The sequence below is a fragment of the Clytia hemisphaerica genome, unplaced genomic scaffold, assembly GCF_902728285.1.
Source record: "Clytia hemisphaerica strain Z4C2 unplaced genomic scaffold, Clytia hemisphaerica genome assembly, whole genome shotgun sequence".
Taxonomy (NCBI): domain Eukaryota; kingdom Metazoa; phylum Cnidaria; class Hydrozoa; order Leptothecata; family Clytiidae; genus Clytia; species Clytia hemisphaerica.
The window spans coordinates 302,676-325,147 of NW_027103826.1; the positions used below are offsets into that span (position 1 = coordinate 302,676).

Consider the following 22,472-nt stretch of genomic DNA (forward strand, 5'->3'; position numbering starts at 1 on the left):
TGGGACATAATCCGATCTATGACCATTATTTTAAGCCCTGAAACAAACCTGTTAATCATGTCATAGAGGCTGTAAAGAATCTCACCTGTGTATTTCCTGTTGATGATTTCAATTCGATCAAAAACATTATCGTCATCTTTTCGTAAACCCTCCAAAGTATTTGTATTCGTTGGTAATGCCAGAGCTCCTAAGATCAAATGAAAAACTATATATTGAAGTCATGAAGAAATGGTGTATAGAACCTGCACCAGAAAACTTAGTTCCCAGCTTTAACTTCGCTCTCAGTTCTATATTTCTCTTAGCCGAGCCTGCAAGCTGTAGAAAATATTGGAAATCTTGGATTACTAGGCTATTCGACTCCACAACATTGAGTTTCAAGCCCGAAGGACTAGAGGCGAGACTCATGGATGGGAAATGAAACCACTTATTTGATTAAAACTAAAATCTATCGCTAGATTTCAAAAAATGTAGTCCTCCAAAACAAAGGAACCGCTAGATAAAATCCGTCGTCATGATTACGGCGCGTTCTATGCGCGTTTTGGATGGGAAATAAGTTGCTTCAATTTCTCTTGCCTGAGAAGGGTTAAAGTTTCGTCTCTAGCCCTTTGGGCTTGAAACTCAATGCTCCACAATGTCTTTTTCAACAAAAAAATAGTAAAATTTGCTTTAAAGCCCCGAAGCGCCTAAAGTCAAGACTCTTTGATGGAAAATGAAGCCAATTATTTCCCATTCGAAACGCGTGACCCGTGTGGTTTTCACACAAACAGAAAGCGCTAAATTCGTTTTAAAGTTTGAAGATTCCTTTCTTTCCCTTTTCGGGTTTTTAAACTCAATAATTTGACATACCTGTAATCGTAAATGATATCATCAGAAATCCTATAATCTTCATATCTGGTCGAGATTGTTAATTCTGGTCGAATAATGACAATATATTTTACAACAAAAATCTATAATGTTTCCTTTTCTGCCCTCCGTAGCCGTTATACTGTATTCTTATCTTGAATGTCCAAAATTTCTCCTTTTTATACTCGCAAAAATGGTAACCACATCGGCCACACAATCTATATCTGAATCACTGATTTCCCCTTGAATCAACTCGATTTTGCAATGTTTGACGTATTTGCCGTTATGACCAGCCAAACTATTTTCACAAAGTAATTTTCCTTCTTTATTAATTAACGCTGAGAAAAGCATCCAGGGAGCTCCGCCGTAAGCTGATTGCTTCTTACAAATGGTTAAGAATGGTTGAAAAGGGTCACGTTGATTTTTTTACAAGAAAATAACAAAAAGAGGTTGTCCACTGTTCCTTGAAACGGCGGATCATAATTCTAAAGAAAGATATTAATGTTGTTTGGACGCTCAAATACACGTTTTTATATAAGAACAAACTATATAAGAACTGAAGGCTATGATGGAAAAAATATTAAGAACTAGTTAAGAACATTTTAAGGTTTCGCGGACCCATAGTCTAAGGAAATTGCACAAAAATACTCAAAAAATCATTAAAATAAGGACATTTTAAGAACATGACAAGGTTAAAACTCAAAAAGTTAAGAACTTCCGAAGGCTTCAAAAATGTTGGACGTTATTGTCTTGTGTACCGTTTATGGATCGTATATTTTGGTATTTAGCTCCGACTAGGAATCTTTAAAATAACCAATAACAGAAGTGTCTTGTAAAAAGTTCTGAGTGGATTTTATCAAGAAATGTCGGATTGGAATTAACCCGCTAATTAGTTTCGCATCACTTGATTAAATCAATTATCTAATTAGAGGTTTTAATGAAGATTTTCTGCTTAACCAATTTATCTTTCCCAATTCTAATATGATACGCTCTGCAATTATGACGTCCTCCATTGAACATTTGATACAGAGTTGACCCTTTGAAATTCAAACCTCCTTTTTTACCAAGAATTGAAAAATTGGAATCTGAAGCAATATAGCGGCAGAACTTATACTTTGCTAGGATACTTTTATTTAGATTTACACCTTTTCTTGCATCGAATTGTTCTTATTTTTAGATGTCAAGGTCAAATCTTAGGCAAATGGAGGATACGGTATTTGCCGCCCTTAAGGATTTCCAAAGTCCCACTAAGAGTCGAAGAAATAGGAAAATTTCAACTTTCTACCCCCGGAAAGATCGATATTTGGTTAGAATTGGTCAAACTTGTCCCAATAAGGGTCGTAAAATTCAAAAAATGTTCCTTTGTTTTCTCCTTTTTAGACCCTGTAAGGGTTCAACGGTCGAAAGTCGGGCGGCACCACCCCCTCCCTTCAGCTCGCAACCCTAGTACCACCGGAACGCACCCCTGTGAAAGTGCTGCGAAAAATTGCAGCACGGCGGAACTATACAACTTGAAGAACTGATATAAAATTCTTCAGCTTTAACAAATGACATTAACTTCATTCGATTTTCCAAGATTACTCACTTATTACTCAAGACTTAATTAAACTCACGATTTCCTTTTTCATTTTTATGAATGTCCATTAAATTCTTGGCATTTTGCTTGGTTCTTTTAAGTTTCGCATCACTAGATCGAAACCCCATCAAAACAGTGGTTAATTAAAGAACATTGTTTATGATGATATGATTAACCTTAAATGAGTTATGATGATATTGTCTGCTATAATGATTTATCAAGCCTTGTTTACTAAAAAAAAACAAATGTTGAATTTCTCCATCAAATTTTATACCGTTGAAAGGATAATCCAAAGCACTACAATTTTTTAGAACAAATTATTGTAGATATTTTAAGAAAATTTCGTTGCAAATGGATCAAATTTAAATCTCAGTTCATTCGAGTTGATCAAATTCGAGTTGCTGTAAAACCGGTTGATCGAATTCGAGTAAGAGTTTATTGAGTTGAGTTGAGTTTATTCAATGTCTAATAAGGAAGTTCAGCAAATTCCGAAAAGTTTAACCTGCTTGAATCAACTACAAGTTCTAAGAGAAATTAAAACAAGTTTGAAAACCGATCCAATGAAAGGTTTGGTGCCGATCGCCACCATCAAGACCACCGAAACATTTTTTACAAACTTGAAATGGGTTTTTCCAGAAAAACATTTTACCCTCGCTGTTGAGGATATTGATTTTTCGAACTATCGAACCCCCTGGATATCCTACTTTATTAGTAAAGACCTCCCCCTGGATATCCTATCTTAAAAGATGCCTTCCCCCTGGATATCCGCTCCCTTGTAGATATTTAACCCCCTGGATATCCACTTTTGAATAAAAAAATCGTTTATATCCGATAATCCTCAACAGGGGGGGGGCATGGACTATTTCTGGAAAGCCCAATAAATACATGGCCAGTGTGGGGGTCGAACCCACGACATTCGCGTTATTAGCACGACGCTCTAACCGACTGAGCTAACCGGCCGATAGATGGTATAGAACCTCTTAACTTTTTATATTTGTCTTGATGTTTGTCAATCATAAACAGATTTAAAGTTTTTTATACGAACAATAAAAGTACAGTTTGCAATACATTTCTTCGATGTATTGAAGTGTTTGTTCGACCTTTTAATTATCAAACGTGTCTTTGAGAGAGAAGGTTTGTAAGAATGTATGTAGCTCGCGTCAGAGGGGATTGTGTAGTCTGGATATCCAAGCTATAAATTATTTTCATAACCAGGTTAGGTAGGGATTGTTGATGACCTCCTCTCTAATTAATGGGAACCCTTACAGTATCCACTTGTTTTCTGAAGAGTAGAAATATGACTCCTCCTTGCGGGGAGTGTTTGTGTTTGGGTAAAATTACTTACAGACTGATGAAAATAAGAACATGTTAAGAACATTTAAACTCAAAAAGTTAAGAACATTCGAATGCTTCAAAATTTTTTGATGTTTTTTATTAGAAAAAACGTTTAAGTGCGGTTAATTTAATGATTACGTCGTATCGATCGTAAGAAAGATTTACTTTTTTTGGAATTTTATTGTCTTAAGCTGATCTCGAAGACTTAATTGAACTAACAGGTAACATGATCGACATGAACAAATCAGTTCCCAGGGGTTGGCACTCGATTTTAAAACGACCGTACGCGCGGACAAAAATTCAGGATCCTTATAATGCAGAATAAAGTTTAACAAAATTTAAAAAATCGGCAAATTCTTATTTTATCCTTTAGAATGCCCCCCCCCGGGTTAGCTCACCCATCTCTCTGACTCTGGCTTAGAAAACCCCTTTGCGGGTTTGCGGGTCGTTCTTGAGAAGAATTTCACTGCTTGTTGTTAAAGCATCTGCTTCTGATAATTCGATATCCTAGTAAAAACAATTGAAAATCAAATTACAATTCAAGGAACTATATTTTTCTAACTTCATCAAAAAAAAAAAATCTGCCATTTTATACACATTGTTATGTTTGCTGCTATTGGCAACATCAGAACATATTTTCCCAATCTAAAATACTTTCACTAAATCAATGATGTAAAAATACACATTTGCGAATTTTCTAGATTTTCCAATTTTTTTTGCTTAATTTTTATCGTGTTGGTTTAAAAGTTTCATCTTGAACAAAAGTCGTAGGTAAATAGCAGATTTTTTATGAAATACTAAGCTATATGTTATGAATCTTTTATAAGAATCGAACACAAATCAAAATAGCAAGACAATTTGCCTTAGCGGTTTGTGACTAAATGAAATAGGCAAAAAATAACAGTCACCCTAAAAATTTGAAGTTTTACTTTCTTAGATATTCTTAGATTGCTGTCTACTAAAATTGGATGTTGAATCAAAAATTAACCACAAAAAGTTTACAATGTTCTAATGAAAAAGATCAGAATATCAGAGAACACTAAATCTACTTGAGAAGAGCCTCATTCAAGAAATCATTCAAGAAAAAAAGTCGTACTTTGAAGTAGCCCATGTTTGATTTAATGTCTCGAGTTGAGAGGAGAGGGAATTAAAAATATGGATAACAAAAAAATTGGTTTTTTGTCATGGCTGGTTTCTTGTTAGATATTGTATTGTATGGGGAAGATTTCAAACTTTAGATTTTAGTCAGTCTTTTTAATCTCGAACAAGTTTTCCCTTCATTTAACAAAGCCTTATAAACCTTACTCCATATCTCGAAATTTCTTTACATTCGAACAAATTTTTGTTCCTCGTGTGTGGTCAAGGTATGAAGACTTAACTGTATACGGGATCTATATTTTAAGGAAGAACTCGTACTGAGGTGTTTTACAGCCAGATGAGTGTTTTTAGGTCTTCTTTGCATCTTCTTTAAATGATCTTTTGTGGCCCTTATGACTGTGGATACTGTCTTGTCGGCCAACGGGTCCATACCTAAGACTTGAAAAATAAACTCGTGTGAAATTGAGTTTTTGATAAATTTTTGAACAAAAGAATTATTCTGAAATGAGCTTAGATTCCAAATTATTCTCAAAAAATGCTCTTTTTTCCTAATATTTAAAAAAAGTACCCTATCGACCATCTGCCTGGGACCCGCGGATGTCCTGCGACCCATCGATGTACCAGATCCCATATGGCCCAAATTATAATAATCATAAGAATGTTGAAAAAATAAATTTCTCATTGCCCCATATTGACCCCTTATAATTCAAAACGTGGGAATTTTGAAAATGTTTCACTGACTTTTTTTTCAAATGCTAATGAACTGGTGAAAAAGGGGGGATAGAATTATCAGTTTTCAGTTTTCTTGATTTTTATATAGCTGGATTTTTTCTGGACAGGTTGTGAAAACTAAAGCGAAGTTGTTACACATTAACAGAGGAATTTTGAAGAAACTTTTTTGAAAATTCGTTTTTGAATTCTTTTTTTCTGCAAGAACACCCCCTTCTCACAGATTTTTTCAGTCAGTGGGGACAAAAATAACGGTTTATTTGATTTTTTTCAATGGGGACAAAAATTAGAGGATAATTTTCCACCGGGACGATATTTCGGCCAATTTTTCAGTGGGAAGGGGTCCCGCCAGTTGGTCTGTGAGAAGGGGGTGTACAAGAAAATGCTCGTCAATTGTTAAAGATACTATTTTTTTTTGACTGGATTATAAAGGTCAAATTTTACTTCACTGGCCCCGTTATGTCGCAGAATTATACTGGATTTTTAGACTGATCAAATGGGACGTTTTTTATTGCTGTCACAATCATAATATCCCTTTAACTGCCCATGTCGGCATATGCCGACATGAGCATTTTCGATTTCTTTGCCCATGTCGGGATTTGCCGACATGAGCATTTTCGATTTCTTTGCCCATGTCGGGATTTGCCGACATCGGCGCTTTCCATTCCTTTGCCCAAAAATTTAACACTTCTACAAAGATTTTGTATTAGATGGTTTGAAATGAAAAAGGATAATAGTTAAAAGCTTTTCTATGTTGAAAAATAACTATTCAACAATGTTCAACTCAAAATTATAGTCCTTGGCTGATACTTCATATATTATTCAGAAAATGAAGTCAAAATCGCTACCTTTTGACCATGTCGGCAAATGCCGACATCGGGCAAATAGGTCGAACCTTCTTTTCCCGTGGCAAATAGGTCGAACTTTTTTTTTCCCGCGGCAAATAGGTCGAACCTTAAAAAAAACGACGGGCAGTTAAAGGGATATGATACTGTCCATCAGCTGAAATCGACTGCAAACATTTGTAACTTGACCTTTCTTAGAAACACAAAATTTTGTCTTTATCTTATATAGAAAACTATGATTTATCTTAACCCGTCATGAGTGAGGTATCAAAATATGCTTTGGAAAGGACTTTCGCTTTACTGTTTCAGGAGGTTGAATTTACATGTATAGTTGACGCTCTCTAATTCGATCTTCAAGGGGAATTGGATTTTCATCGAATAAGGGAGCGTCGTTTATGAGAGTTTCTTGTTGACTTCTTGATTTCATCGAATAAGGGAGCGTATGATCACATTGTACCGAATAGTAAAAGGTCGAATTAGAGAGCGCCAACTGTATTCTAAAGTCTGAAATTTAAAATATCATTTATTGGCGTGACTTTAGGACCTTTCCATAATACACTCTTATTTGATAAGAACCTATAGTTTTTTTGTGAGACTTGGCTGTTGCATTTTTTGATCTTCGAGCCTTATATTGTACTCATTTCGAGGGAAAACTGAGATATTTTGGGCTTAATACCAAAATTTTACAATTTTGCCCTTGATTTGCAAACTCTACAACCATTTCAGGCTTATCATTAGTGTTCTTATATTATTCTTATTTTTTGATATATTTTTTGAGCCTCGTTGATCTTATGAAATTGTTCTTATACAAAAGCTTGTACATAAAAGGATAAAATGTGTGATATCATGTGCCCTGGATAAGAACTAGCGAATTTAGGCTGACTTGGATTTGTTCTTGGGGACTGCTCCTACTAATCTATATCTTTGACTCTATGAAAAAACTAATGTAAAAGGTGTCTAGGAGTATTGTAAAATAAGTATTATTTGAGTCAACTTTGCCTAACACATTTCTCATTTCTCTTCACCCTTGTCTCGATAATTTTTCAGCGAGAACTGGTGGAATTGATAAGCTGGGTTAAATACCGATTCGATGGAAATTAAGTGGTTTCTCATTGACAATGTTGTATCCAGGACCACTTGCACTTTTAAAATTACATAACTGATGGACGTTGATAACAATACCTTTAAAGAGTGTTATCAGAATTATAAAAAGTTAACTAAGGAACTGGAAACGAGTTTGTCTTATTGATATTTTCATTGTAGTTTTTATTCCCGGGGGGAGGGGGTACTAGCAAGCTGACGGGGGGGGTGCCTCCCGAATTTCGAACTTTGGACCCTTACCGTAACTGAAAAGGAGTGGTTTTCCTATCTTTGTTTCCGACCCTTAGTGGGACTGAAATTTGATTTTCTGATTTTTCCGAACATTAGCGGGACTTTGGAAATCCAAAAAAGGTACCCTTAAGGGCGGCACATACCGTACCCTCTATTTGCCTAAGTACCCCCCCCCCGGGTTTTCATTACAAATGTTGATAAAATTCCATTATTTTATTTTTGGGGATAATTTCATGTTGTTTGTAAGAGTTCAACAATTCAGTTTGTCAACAGATGCACAGACAGGCAGATTAAACAAATCAAACATTTATAATACAATCTATGCTCCAATATTTGAATTACATTCTCTCCAAATAAAGCTAAATTTTAAAATTACCAAAATACAATCTGCTCGAATATTTGATTTTTCAAAACATGTCAAAGTCATCCCTAAGACGGACAGGTAGGCTCGCTAAGAGTCTGAGAAAAAAATTCATTTGCTCAAAAGTGGGGAGGCTGAAGTCTCCTCAGTCTCCCTGCATTCCGCCTGATAACCCTGTACATATGTTCTCTGATATAAGAGCAAACTATATAAGAATATCTTAAGGCTTTGGATGTTCTTATTAAAAAACCTGAACATTTGGAATTTATATTAAACTTGTTGAAGAAAACCAAAGGTACTCAGTTAAGTCAACAAACATCAACAAGTGAGCAATCTCTGAATAATATGTCAATTCAACAGTATTAGAGGATAAATTCAAATAAGTGCTGTGTTTCGTTGTCATGATACTGTAGTTTATCTTTATATGTAAGAGAATTTACTTTTTAAGTTAAATTCTATATGGACTTTTTGCTGTTAGCAGTAGTGTGGTGGCAGGGGAAGCACAGGGCAACTGTCTCTACAGCGATCGATTTTTTTGGCCTTCTTATATTTTTATTTTGGAACCAACCTACATACCGTAAGTTGGTCTAATGTCGACCTCCCTCTTATAATTTCGTCACCCTTTTTAAGAGAATAATAGGAAGGTCGGGATCGCTGATTGAAACTAATTTTCTTTGCTTAGCAATCAGTTGAGGAGTCCATCAGTGACTCCAACCTTCCTATTATTCCTATCCCTAAAGAGGGGTGTCGAATTTAGAAGAAGGATGTCGACATTAGACCAACTTGCGGTATTTCGTATAAAACCACCTCAACAAGTGATAAAAATTCGTCTCTGTTTTACGAAATTTGTGGACGTTAGATGGGCATTTCTTAAACGTTGTTAGTATCAGTTAAAGTGTTTCAGATATTTACAAAATTTCAAATTATAATGACTTTGATTGGAAAATAATTAGGTAATATTTTTAGTGTGTTTTTGTGATCTATCTCATCATTCACGTTTGACAAAATAATTATTTACGGAATTCCTAGCCAGCACAACGTTTTCACCCGGGGAGGGTACTAGGTTTGCGAATTTTGAATATTGGAAATTAAGCGTCTAAAATCAAGGAAAACAACAAAAACTTTGTGAATTTTTGGACTCTTTCCTAAACTTTAATCATTTTAGAGATAAATAGTTTTTTGTTTTTTTTGTAACCCTTGGAGGGAATTTAAAGCAAAAAAGGCACCCTTAAGGGTGGCACATACCCGTACCTTCCATGAGCCTAAGTATCCCCCAGCGGGTCTTCGTAAACTCCATCTTACCTTATATAACATTATATGAACGATGAAAAAATGTTTGGTGCAAGCTGGAAACATTCCAGTTTGGAATTTCATGTAATGTATAAAACAGAAAACTCGTGAGCCCATTTTAAAGGTTGAAACCTTTTCGTTTTGGAATAAATTACTGCTTTTTACAATGTGATGAAAAATCACATGTGGGTATGAACCAAATTCTCTTGGAGATAATATACATAATTTCATTTGATGAAAATCCTAAATAAGTTTCTACTTTGATGTGTGGGAGAGAGGAAGTTATATACGAGAAACCCAAATTTAATATAAAGTTGTGACTTTTTGCTTTATCAGTTATGAAACTTTATTAATTTTGTGAGAGCTTTATCTTTGCTCTTGTGTCTAATTGAGATTGCTAGTTGTTTTGGGTGTAGAGCCATGGTATATTACCCCAGAAAGGTGGTGGTTGTCTGTCGTACATGGTTGTGTCGTGCACGAGCCTTCGATGATTCAAAGGCTTTTATAGGCCGAATTGAAATATTTACTTCGTCTAATGTTTCCCTTTTGAAAGGCACTCGTCGGTCTTAACGGTCATTAAACATTCGTGCCTCATTGAGGCGGCCTTGAGCTAGAATGAATTTGCATCTTTGATTTTGGTATCATTGATGGCGAGGGTCAATATGTCATCATAATTTAAAAATGCCCATAATTTTTCTTTTACTTTTGAGTTAGATTCTTAGATCCCCTATTACTTTTTTTCACTTTCATTTTTTCACATATTTTGGAGGTAATTCAATTTTTCTCACCTGCTAGTATCGTGTATTTTATGGACCGGCCCGAAATTTCTCTGTTTGCTTTAATTAGCTTTTAGATAAAAAAACACATCAAAATCGGACCAATGTATTTCGGTTTAAATACGGGCCGATCTGTAAAATAACAAGCAGGCAGGGTCCATTGAAATTTTCACACTGTCGTAGATGGTAAATATCTATCACTGGCCAGGATCTTCAGTTGTTCTTGAGTTACAGCAGGTGGTTAACCTGTATTTTACAGACCGGTATTTTACGAACCAATCAGTTGATACGTGATTCTAGTTATATTATTGATTATCCGTTGATTATCCATATCTACAACTGATCAAAATTTCAAGGTCATAACACTTGTTAATCTTGAGATTTAAGGGGCCTGGTCCTGGCTTCGCCTAGTACACGTCAAGTACTCTTAAGAAATTGCCAAAGTTGAGGGTGAAATATTCTTAACGTATTCTTACTTTTTTAACTTACAAACATAAAAAATGATCAATTTGAGAGTTTTGGATTTACATTTCTGCCTCAAAGTTTAAATTCAAGTCTAACAAAGGAAGCAGTTTTTTTCTGTTAGCCAAATACAAAATGACTGTATTCTTATCAAATTCTGTGAAACTCACCCTAGAGGGTATTCTTACGATTTGGCCAATTTCACCCTAATATTCTATAGGAGATATTCTTAAAAAAAAAAGCGTGTACTGTAAAAAAATAGGAAGATGCTCGAAGGGTTGAACCCAGCTGGCACAAAACATTGTCTCAACTTGTGAACGTTAGATAAACGTTGAAACAACGTTATGTGCCAGCTGGGAACTTACATAAGTGTTTTATGGGCGTAAAATGGACATTCTTCGGATTTTTTATCAAAATTTTTTAAGTCTAATATATTTGAAACTGAAATCTTCAAACCCTAAATTATTATAATTACCAGTAAATTTTTTTCACAAATGACTGAAAATGTAAACCTTAGAAGAAAATATTTGAAATAGAATTGTGTAATATTTTGATAAGTATTTGTTTAAAAAAACTTCAAAGAAAATTTTCGCGACTGAATAGTGAAAGAACTTGAAACCATTACTCAACTTACGTGAAATAAAATATTTGTGATATAGTTTTCAATTTTCTTCATTTTCCAATTTAATGATGCCTGCCTGCTATGATCTGTAATTTAAGACCAGGTACTATAGCGTAACTTGATAAGTTTTTAATATGTAGTTATTTGAAGGTTTTAGTTGATTTTAGTTGATTCGCATGATTAACAGGAAATGTGTGAAAAAGTTACTTTATCAATCAATTCTGATTTGACTGGGTCACTGACTTATGGCTATTAGTTTTTTCAATGTCAAACTTGTTTCAACGTGCCTAGACAGATGCTATCAATTTTTTTTTAAACCCTTATACCATATATACTGGCTTTAAACTCTCTTCGGCAAAGAAACTATTTGTGAAATTTCTTCGGCTTCAGGCTTATTTCTTAGATTGTGATTTATGTCTCAGAATTTAAATTATAGCTTAGTCTAAAACATTCAAGACCGCGTTGCTTTTTGCTTGAAAACGAAAACGAAAGCGACTGGGCTCTAAACTTTTATGTTTATTATTACGATCTACGCTTGAATTTGGTACAATTGTTTTGCTTTCGGCCAATGGCCACGCTAAAACCTCGTTTGATGTTTATCCCAAATCTGAAAGAAATGATCAAAGCAGTGCATAACCCTGGACAGAATCTCTTACGAATCCCTTTAAATCTAGCATACGTACCAACACAGTGACATCAGAATCTGCTTGGAAATTAGAGAGTTTTAAACCTTCTAGTTTCTTTTCTCTTTAGACCTTCCATTTTTCATGGAAAAAAAGACCGGAAAAATCTTTACCGAAAACAATCATCGGTCAGTTCCATTGAATCAATGATGATGTCATCACCGACACATCACCGACATAACGCGTCAAGGAAAACGTTACTTGGACTATTCATTAGAGCATTATTTCCACGGTTACTCTTCTTAATACATGGCTTATTATGCGTTTATATAATTGTTAAACAAGAGAATGATAATAAGTACTGGTATTTGACCATTTGTCTTGGATTATTGTTTTTGGAAGGCATCTTTAACGTGATTGTGAGACATGGTAAAGAATTCCATTGGTAAGAAATATATTAATTTCGATATTTTTGCCAGCTTGTACACAACTATATTTCCACGTTCCTCTAACTTAAGGGAGTGGTCAGAAAGTATCTACTAAGGTGGGGTGGAGGATATCTTTAAATATTCCAAATTCGCACCCCCCCCTTGATATCCTCAAAAAAAATTTCAAGCCCCCCCCCCCCCTAACCAGTCAAATATTTTTGGTACCCCTCCCAATATAGACCAAATAAATTATTTTTTGACCTCTCAAAACGGATGATTTAAAGCTACAATGATAGATAATATCAGCTGCCAGAATCGTACCCACGAGTTTTCTGTTCGAAAACAGCTTAAAGGAGGCCTTAAAAAGTTCAACAGTAGTCAGAAAAAGGCCATAAAAACTGCAGGCGCCTTCACATTCTATTGGGAAAACTTTGTCCTTTTCGGTCAATTATTTTTGGGGGGTCAATCGCCCTACCTGCAACCACCGCCCCCCTACCGCGGTGGATACGCCACTGTTGCTGGTACATTTGAAATCTATATTGATGAAATAAAATTTTGACCTCCCTAGTAGATACTTTCTGACCATTCCCTTATATGGGCGTTGTGAACATTAGATAAACGTTGAAACGACGTTGATTGTCAGCTTTTTTACGTGGATATCCCAGTAATCTAGGATTTCTAGACAGTTTTTCGATTGTTTGCGTGTGGTTTCGACTTAACTGAACATTGGAAAGAGCGGAGATTTGAATGGCCAGGAACCCCTGTACAGGAGGCTTTTTCGTCTCAAAAAAGTGCATAAGTCAGCAAAATTTCAAGAATATGTGCGATTTTGCTGTGTAAGGTCCATTTTTGTCTCAGAAACAAAAAACCTTGTTATGACCACTGTCAATCATGTTTGCTCTTTTTTCAGGTTTTGTCCCAGTGCTTTTCTATACTGTGCTGTCTTGATTGTCACTTTAACATTATTACGTGAAGCACAAATCAAATGCTTAGATGATAACATGATATGTAATTCCAAAGTTGGTGATGCTCAAACCACATGTCTGGCAGAGAAGGCTTCTTGTGATTCTAAATTACCCGGTTCTGATTTCATCATCAACGTATGTAGTACTGAGATTTCTGTAAAAGCCCGAAGGGCTAGATGTCATGCTTTAAGCTCTTTCAAGCAAAAAAAAGTGAATAATGCAAAAAATATTGCTGCTATTGTATTGTTTTCAAAAACCCGCGAAGCTTCTTCGCTTGACCGCTGAAATTCTATTTTGATGTCAGGTGACTTAGGTAAGATTTCCTACTTAACCTCTGCACACTTTTCAGCCAAATATTCTCAAAAATAAATAAAGGGAGGGTCTCAAAAAAATTTTTTTGGGGAGACGTTTATTCGGGACCTTAGACTACCATCGTTTAGGTTGAGATTAAACTTCCCGGACTAAGATCTAAATCTTTCTTATCCATGCCGTTATTTTGTTTTAACATACGCTGCTTCTTATACTTTTTTCTATATTATTTCTAGTTCTTTAATGGCATGTCATTTTCCAAGCGTGCAGACATGATTGAACAAACTGGTCTTCTGGTTCTTATCGTTGGCAGGTGGCTTCTTCCTCAAGGTAATTAAGTTTTCTTACTCGAGAGCTTCACTATTTTATACATATCAACTGAACTTTAAACTGATGAACTGATGAACCTTAAAAAAGAAAAACTTTCTCTCTACGACGGTATCGGAAACACAAGTTTAGGAGCGCTCTTTTGAAATCCACGGTGCAAGTATTAAATCCTTATTTTTAGAAATTTTGTCTAAATTGAAATTTTAAAACCTTCCTAAAAGCACTTATTACGAATATTTTATTGGATTGTGAGAAAAGCTGTCTGTGACGACGTCTGACGTCTTTGTATAATAGACCCTTGTAGCACTGTGTTTATTTTATTACTACCGCGTCAAATGTTAATACTTCTGGAAGTCGTAGAATTCAAAAAACTTCAAACAAATTTTTCTGTCTGTTTTTTTTTCACAGGGTCCATCTCCAAAGACCAATTTTGTCAAATCCTTCTCATTTACATCGGTACAGCAGCCGACATTGTCGAATTCAGTGAAATTTACAAAGATGATGACGTCATCAATTTAGGTCCTGACACGGTAGACGTCTTACGTTCTTGTTGTTACGTATGGGCGTTCAGTGTTCTACAGTTTTCAATGACCATTGCTCTACCGGAAGACGGCTTGAAAGAAGAAGAAGAAGATGATGAAGAAGAAGAAAACCAATTCGAACAAATGAGTTATTTTCGAACGGCTAAATTACAAAATAAAGTTGCACCGATGTCATACATGCAATATAAATCAATGCTGCGCGAAGGCATGAATAATGGTAGCGATGAGGGTTTCCAACTAACTGCGCGCCGTAATCATCAAAATACAAGGAGTGGAACTTTTCAAGAGAAATACCCGACTCTTGGTGTTGAGAATGCGGCAAATAAGTTCCGCTCAAAACCAGCTGGTTTAACACCACTAGCCTTGGCCTCGACAAGCCCTAGAGGAAAGAGTTCTGAATCGAACGGAGTTAATAACACTCAACAGTCTCAAAGTAATGGTTCTTTGAGTCAAAGGAGTCAGACATGGTCTACACCAAGGCAAAAGAAGATCAGTCTTCCTCGTGGAGGTAGGGTACCTACAAACATAGGAAGCCCGCCACTAACAGAGCGGTCTATCGGCTCTCCTATGAGTGTTCGCTCCAAAAAGACAAGCGTTACTTCTAGACCAGCCATGAACGAGACGGCTCGACCAACTTCAAAAGGGAGCAGTACGGAATCCACAAATAGCGAACCAAAGAACTTTAGTACTGGGTCCAAAAGTCCACCAATCAAAACTTGGGATCGTTTATTAGAGCGTATACCGTGGTCCAATAAACGAAAAAGGCGGGAAAATATGGATTTTCAAGGGCTACAACGGAAAGATTCGACAAAAGAGGATAATAGCCTTGGTATTGGTAAAAAAGAAGTCAAAGGTTGCTTTTATAAATATTTAGACCTGATTGCTATCCTGCTCCCTGTTTGCATGCAGGACGGACCGTTTTTCATTTTACGTTTTGTACTAATTGCGCATTATAACGTTATTACTGGAATGTTGCCGATTTTGTTGACTAAAAACGCTTTGGTGATTATAGTGAATATTTATCGAATCTTAATTCTGTATTGCTCCGAACCACCTAAAGAACAAACTGAACTCGATGACCCAAGCACACGTGTACGTGCTGCAATGGATACAAATCAAAAATTGTCTAATCGAGCCTCACTACGTGCTAAGAGGGCCAGTATAGCTGTTCAAGCCTTAACAAGAATGCAAACTCAACTTCTTGGTAGAGAAGATGCAAGTGTTTTAAGGCAAACGAGACAAGATGAAATTAATAGACAGTATGATGACAGTCCAGCTTAATACACATTTTCAACCGTAGCCGCCAATCGCCGTGCGGGCATTTTTTTGTCCGATTTATTCCACTAAAACCGTCCCAGTCTTTTTTTCGCACCTATAGACAATAGAAAAATGTGTCAAAAAAAGATTGGATCGAGTTTAGGGGGGTAATTAAAAAACTAAGTGGCACGCGCCTGACCGCGTGACTACGGTAGAAAAGGTGTATAAAATGATCAGATGAGATGGAGTTTTTATAAGATACTTTAATAATTGGTAATCATTTGAAGTAATAAAAATGACACGTTCCTTTAGAAAAAATAACAGAATTGTTTTATTACTGGTTAACAACCAACTAAATCAAATAAGAGCTTTTAAAAACTCCATCTCGTCCAAAAGAGAAAGCTATGTTATTGGATTTTAAGAAATTTGCCCACGGGAATTCGCCCTCTAGGAAAGTTGCCTCCGGAATTTTAAATACCATGCTCAGTATGAGACAGGGATGATAACACTTTTTTTCAATATAATGTTTAGGATTAAATTAAAGAATAAGTTTCTCAATTAGAGGTATATATTTTCTCTTTGGCATTTGTATGCTGAATCTCAATGTTGGTCAAAATTAATGGGGGCAATTTTCCCGGGGAGGGAAATTTTCATAGGGGTCAATTCTAAGAGGAAGATCAGAAAGACCATAGGTTGAATTTCCAGGGGCAAATTTCCTGTCACCCTTTTCCCAATATCAAACGGCACTACATCACAAACAAAACTTTTGGTTGACCGGGATTGAGAAACCCTCCAGGGTGGGTTTACACAGTTTGACCAACGCAAATTGAATATCTACATTTATTATATTGTTCGGCCATTTTGAAGAATTCTGCAAGAATCATCCCTTTTTATAGTTGTAGAGTTGTAAACAATAAAAGATATTCAATGCCCGTTAGCATTTAGCTGTGAGGTCTCTTGCATCCCCGGGCTTAGCTAATTCATTTCGTTTCAACTTGGTAAACATTTGTCACTGAGACAGGGTTGTGTGGAGTAGCTTGTTAGGATTTTGGTGGATTTGGCCAAAATTTCGTCCCCAGTGGGGAAAATACCCTACAATTTCAGGCCCACTGGGAAATTGACATCGATTTCATCCCCATTTGAAATTCAATAGAAAGAATGGCACTCGAAAACCATCCTGCTGGAAATTTTGAACCTGGCAACAATATAATTTATATCCCAGCGGTATTTCAATAGAGATTCATATCCTCACTGCGGGAGGAAGTGTTACCGGGGCTGTGAGACAGAGGTGTCTTATAAATACTCCCCGGAGGAGAAAAAGAAAACTAGTCTATAATAAATAAACACATATTGATAAAACTATTGTACAATTATTAAACTTTACATTTTAACTTAAAAACTGCGTTGTGTTTTGCGAATAAAGTATTACCAATAACACTGTAAATAAATTTAAAGAACAAAAATTATTTTAACTATTATATTTGTAGTTTTAGAAAAATGACAAAATTTTGTAAATTCAATTCCATTATGGTATATTCTCTACTTTCCTTTAGTAGCAATGGCACCCCTGATTACATAATGTCGAAAAGATTAAAATTTTCATATCAGGGGGGTTACTAGATCTGCAAAATATCATTAGTGCGGACAAAAGTAAGGGTCTTGAAGCCTTACCCTTACACTGTAAAGAAGATTTATCATTTTCTTGGAATTTGATATTAAGGCAAAAAAAAGATTTTGCCCGAAAAAATAGTTTTTCTCACTTTTTACGTCCTTCAGTAGACTTTCTCTCATTTCACCCCTTAACCGCCTAAGCAAAACCTTAAGTTAATACCGTTAGAAAGGGTGTTGAATTCTTAAGTTTAAGATATTAACCCTTTAAGTGCCAGGGTCCTTTTTTCTAAGTTTTTTTAAAAAAATCGCTAGTTCAAACTTTAAGGGCTTATATCTCCTGATCTAGAAGGAATTAGAAGCTCGTATATAGCTCGTTGGATAGCTTAGAGTCTCTTCTTTTTTTTGGGCGCCTTCGGCGCCGCCCGATTTAGGAAGGGCGTGGTGGGCGGCGGCCAAGGGGGGGGGGGTAGGTTAGGGAATTAAAGCAGTCAGGCCCGCTGCGCGGACCTGACTGAACTGATGAAAAGGTGCCCAGTGGTAAAATTTCAAATCAATTCACTAGAAGACAGAATAAAGTAAAACAGGGCCAAATTTGGAGGTTCTTGGATCACTCGTTGACCAAAAATAGTCAAAAAACGGTCAGAATCTCAAAAAAGTGAATTTTTGTCAATTTTTTGCATTTTTTTGACTTTTTTGCTTAAAATTTCGCTGGAAAGACTCACTTTTGAATTTTTTTTTGCTTGACCATAAAGGACAATCTAATTCCTACGAGTTCGACCAAAAATAACGATTTCTAACTCAAACTGGGCATTACAGGAGGGCTTCGCCCTCCTATATAGCCCATGTCGTATATATACGACATCGGCACTTAAAGGGTTAAATGATTTTGCAATACTTTGGTAACTTGAATTTTTGTAAAGCTAATGAGACGATTTGACCAGAGTCCAAAAAATACATTAAATTGCAACTAATTTCAACATTTCTTTAAAACTCTATATCAAAAGTTCAGTCTTTTGAAAATTCCGTCCAGTCGAGCCATCGATCAAAGATTAATTTATAATGTTTTGCAAAAAGTGTACAAAACTTTCTTGAATCATCTGTTAGTTTCAAAGGACGATGTTCGCCATTATTAAGCATTTCTGTTATCTTGAAATATCCTTCCTTATTCAACGGCAATCTGATTTGCTTCAAGAAGTCATGGGCATAACCTGTTTCACCACGAAACAAAATGTGATTGGCTAATTTGTATCTTTCATTAATTCCCAAAAACTTGTTTGCATAAGTATGGCAAAGATTCAAAGCTTGAATGAAAACAAACTGTATAAGCGTTCTGTCCACTTGAATAACACGAGCTGCTAGATCTTCAAGGGGCACTAAAGGAATCGTCAACTGCTTAAAATCATTGATAGCTAAACAACCAACAATACTAAGACCATAACTCCATTCTTTTTCAATTGCATATTCTTCTTTACAATAAACATAACATGGTTTGAAAACTAAATCGTGCTCGATTAATCCTGATATTCTGCTTGCACTCAACCCAGTTAAAACTGTATAAACGAGGCAACCTGGAGATAAATGACCTTTGATCTCCGTAGCAACTTTCACTATTTGATTTGGCGGGAAAGTGAAAAACAACACATCAACTTCGCTGGCTGCATATTTGTTGTCTTGTTTGCATTTAACCCCGAGGGAAGTAAAATCTTCAACTAATGCACCAGGGCGTTTAGTAGACAGCTTGATATCCTCAGACATTAAGGGTGTATACTCCAAAAGCGATTTAACCAAGTGTATACCAAGCCGCCCACATCCAATAACACCCACCTTGATCCGCCCAACTTTTTGTTGCTTCATTTTCTTTATTTCTTTGTCATTAGAGGGTGGATTTTGTTGAATGTAAAGTTGACGTCGAATTTCGGACAGTATCGAAACTGTGAAGACAGCATGCGCAACATGATTCACCGTTATCATTTGGCTTCGTTTCCGTAAGAAAAGTAATTCACGCTCTCTACCTGAAATGCCGGAATCGAAGCGAAGTGAAGACAAATTATTAATGATTCCTTCTTGTTGGTCTTGGCTGGCTGTAGATGTATTGCTTTCGATTGCTCGTAATGAGATTGTGGTTTGTTTTGAAAGCATGTTTTGACTATCTTTGTCGTTTGGAGATGCTAACGAATTTTGCTGACTCATCACTAATTCAGTTGAAGACGCCATTTTTGAATGGATATACTGTATCTATAAATAACAAAGCAAGAGATATGTACTGATGATGTAAGCTTACACAAGCTAGTCAAAAGCTTCTTGGAATTTGGAATATTTAGAAATTCTTTCCAACAATTTTTTAGATAAATTTTTGTGATAATATATACATTTAGCTTATAAGTCTCCCTGACAGTCATGGTTAGGTCCGAATTTTACAAACTTAGTGCCCCTCTTCCCGGGATTTTTTATTGTAAAAATAAAGTAGATTTTCAAAGTTCTCCAAGTCTGCAATTACTACGTATAGTCTTATTAGTTTATTGCTTCCCATTTGGGTTTCACTGTAATCTGCTAGCTGTAGCAATGAGTACAATCAAATTCAGATGTTTATGTTAATGTCTCATATCGTACCATATAATATGACGATGTGACACCAATGAGAGGAGTAAAACATAATATCAAATTGCAAACAATCTACTTAATTTGGTAACCAAAGCAACATAAACTTTGTATGGATGTTAACTTGCATACCACATTACAAAATGTAACGGTTCAGGTTTCATTAAGCCTATGATTTTTAAAAGAAGCACGCAAAGTTTGTGTAAAAAAGAAAACAGCAATACACCTTTTCGACCGTAGTCGCGCGGTCAGGCGCGTGCCAATTTATTATTTAATTATCCCCCTAAACTCGATCCAATCCTTTTTTTTTACACCTTTTCTATTGTCTATTGTCCAAAAAAATACTGGGGTTTGGGATGGTTTTAGGGTGGTAAAACGGACAAAAAATGCCCGCGCGACAATTGGCGGGTACGGTCGCAAAGGTGCATTAAGCAATGAACAAAATGTTGCTACAGTTGACGCTCTCTCTAATTCGAAGTTCTACTATTCGATACACTCCCTTCTTCGATGAACGTCAACTGTAGGCATCAATCAAAGAAACAACTTTTCCTTTGAACCTTACAGCTGTTGTTGATAAACAGATGCCGTATGTACACAATATATACTTACCAAATTGTTTTTACGATATCACGAAAAAGCCTTTTTCCACTTTTTGAGCTCGTCAACTTCCACGCCCTTTTTGTTTTGAATTCCACAGTGACAAAAAAAGAGTAAATTTGAAGACGTTGCATTGTCTGCGCCATATCCTTTTGTAAACGACGTCATTTCAATTGAGTTCAAAGTCTCGAAGAGTCAAAAGCAAATCTTTAATTTTTCAGACAAGAAAAAAAGGTGTGATTTTGGGATTTTGGGATTTTGGGATCTGTGCCTCAATTATAACGGTGGATTTGAATAAAGCAATATTTTTGTTTTTCGAATACTCCATTAAGGCCCCCATTAATTTCCCGAAGACCTGGCGAAGTAGAATTGACTTCAATTCCACGTCTTTGTACCCTTTTCCAAATAAAACATCTTTACGATAAGTGGTTATCTACAAAATGCGGTGTAATTTGCGAATGTAATTATTTTTCAATCGTAGAGAATAAATTCTGCGCTACCTAGGATGCTCTAAAGACTGTAAAGACTTCGGAGACGTTACCAACCACAAAAGGAAAAGTTTCATCACCCCTGATTATGTTCAATGTGTCGTATTACAGAATATCCAGCAAATATAACTTCTTAAGAATCTGTAATAAGACTTGATTGGGTGGTTGGCTCTGGGTCAACCTTTGATCGTGCTACATGGAAAAGATGATTAGTAAAGTATATAATGTTCAAATGTTTATTTTCTCTCGCTTATACCGCTTTAAAAAAATTGATCTTTTTGTTCGGTCCTTAATTAAGCGTATTTTATAATGAATTTCTATAATTGTTGATTCGTATATTTTGGACCAGTTCCTCTATTAAGATCCCGATAACCATTCTCATTCTCGATGTTTTTAATATAACATAAGAATTAAAATCATTCATATAATTCCACTAATCAAACTTATCTAAGAAAGCTAAACTTTGATACTCAACGATGTCGCATGGTGTGCTATAGAGTGCTTACGGCTATCTTACTAAAATTTTCTCAACCATTTATAAATCGTTTTTCCAAACACTGATTGGTCAACTTGACTCAATTACATCATCGAGATTCGAACAGTCAGATTGATTCAAAATTCCGGATGGGGGTGTACCTAGACAAGTGAAGGGTACGGGTATGTGCCGCTCTTAAAAGGGTGCTAATTTTGCCTGGTAAGCCCCGTAAGGGTTGGGAAAAATCCGGAAATTAAATCTCAGTCCCACTAAGGGTCGGAAAAATACGAAAGTTTCATGTTTTCCCTGATCATATATTTCCTCCTTTATAGTCTTGCTAAGGGTTCTAGGGTCAAAAGTCGGGTGTCAGCCCTAGTATCTCCTACCCTGAGTATCAAAGGCCAAGTTTTCAAAGAGCTGTGATACTCACGGTAAGTATCCGGGTTTTTAAAATGAATGTTGAACGAACTTTTTTAGAAAGATGTAGTCATATATCATTGATTTTATTTAAAGCCCCTTAGAGATGAAACTCTTGGATGGGGAATGAGTACATTCTCCTTTACAAACGCACCACCGTGCGTACCGTACACCAAATTGAAATTAAAATATGACGGCAGCATATTTCGAAAAATTTTCCGTGTAAAATAAAAAAAGCTGGATTAAATTCGTCGTTTTAAGCGAGGTTGTCAATATGCTGCTGATTTTCAAGGCTTCACCTTTTATTTGTTTGAGAGAAAGGTTGAAGATTCCCCTACTCTACGTCGTCTACGGGACTTTAAAAATCAATTACACAGTACATGGATAAATTACATCATGAATTCGTCGAGTCCCGATTTAGAATGTTGATCGGATTTTTGAAATAAAACACAAGATTGTCGGGGGGAGGGGTACTTAGGCAGAATGGGTGCCGGGTTTGTGCGAGCCAAGATAATAAGGGTCCTTTTTTCACTCTCTCGAAAGTCTCTCAAAGGCAAGGGTACAAA

General features: G+C 35.9%; 4 protein-coding genes and 1 non-coding gene across 5 annotated transcripts in view; 2 read left to right on the plus strand and 3 right to left on the minus strand.

Annotated features, from left to right (window-relative positions):
• Nucleotides 1-889, minus strand: part of LOC136806766 (zinc metalloproteinase nas-14-like) — a 5,199-nt gene extending 4,310 nt beyond the window's left edge. The window contains exons 1-2 of the mRNA XM_067063350.1: nt 847-889; nt 86-187 (exon numbers count right to left, since the gene is read on the minus strand). Coding sequence (XP_066919451.1) covers nt 86-187; nt 847-889 — 145 coding nt within the window. The remainder of the gene's footprint in view (nt 1-85; nt 188-846) is intronic.
• Nucleotides 1-13,838, plus strand: part of LOC136806764 (uncharacterized) — a 26,963-nt gene extending 13,125 nt beyond the window's left edge. Inside the window, exons 2-4 of the mRNA XM_067063347.1 lie at nt 12,023-12,337; nt 13,231-13,427; nt 13,831-13,838. Of these exons, the coding sequence (XP_066919448.1) occupies nt 12,023-12,337; nt 13,231-13,427; nt 13,831-13,838 (520 nt within the window). The remainder of the gene's footprint in view (nt 1-12,022; nt 12,338-13,230; nt 13,428-13,830) is intronic.
• Nucleotides 3,306-3,379, minus strand: Trnai-aau (transfer RNA isoleucine (anticodon AAU)). Its single transcript has one exon. It is a non-coding gene; the product is annotated as a tRNA-Ile (tRNA).
• LOC136806739 (uncharacterized) lies at nt 13,837-15,794 on the plus strand. Its single transcript, XM_067063327.1, has 2 exons — nt 13,837-13,924; nt 14,330-15,794. Exons 1-2 carry the CDS (start codon nt 13,843-13,845, stop codon nt 15,742-15,744), a joined length of 1,497 nt encoding a protein of 498 aa, XP_066919428.1. The 5' UTR covers nt 13,837-13,842; the 3' UTR covers nt 15,745-15,794.
• Nucleotides 15,795-18,213: 2,419 nt separating this feature from the next.
• Nucleotides 18,214-19,554, minus strand: LOC136806740 (NADP-dependent oxidoreductase domain-containing protein 1-like). The gene has a single exon (XM_067063328.1). The coding sequence runs from the start codon at nt 19,543-19,545 to the stop codon at nt 18,337-18,339; it is 1,209 nt and encodes a 402-aa protein (XP_066919429.1). The 5' UTR covers nt 19,546-19,554; the 3' UTR covers nt 18,214-18,336.
• Between the last annotated feature and the right edge of the window lie 2,918 nt (nt 19,555-22,472).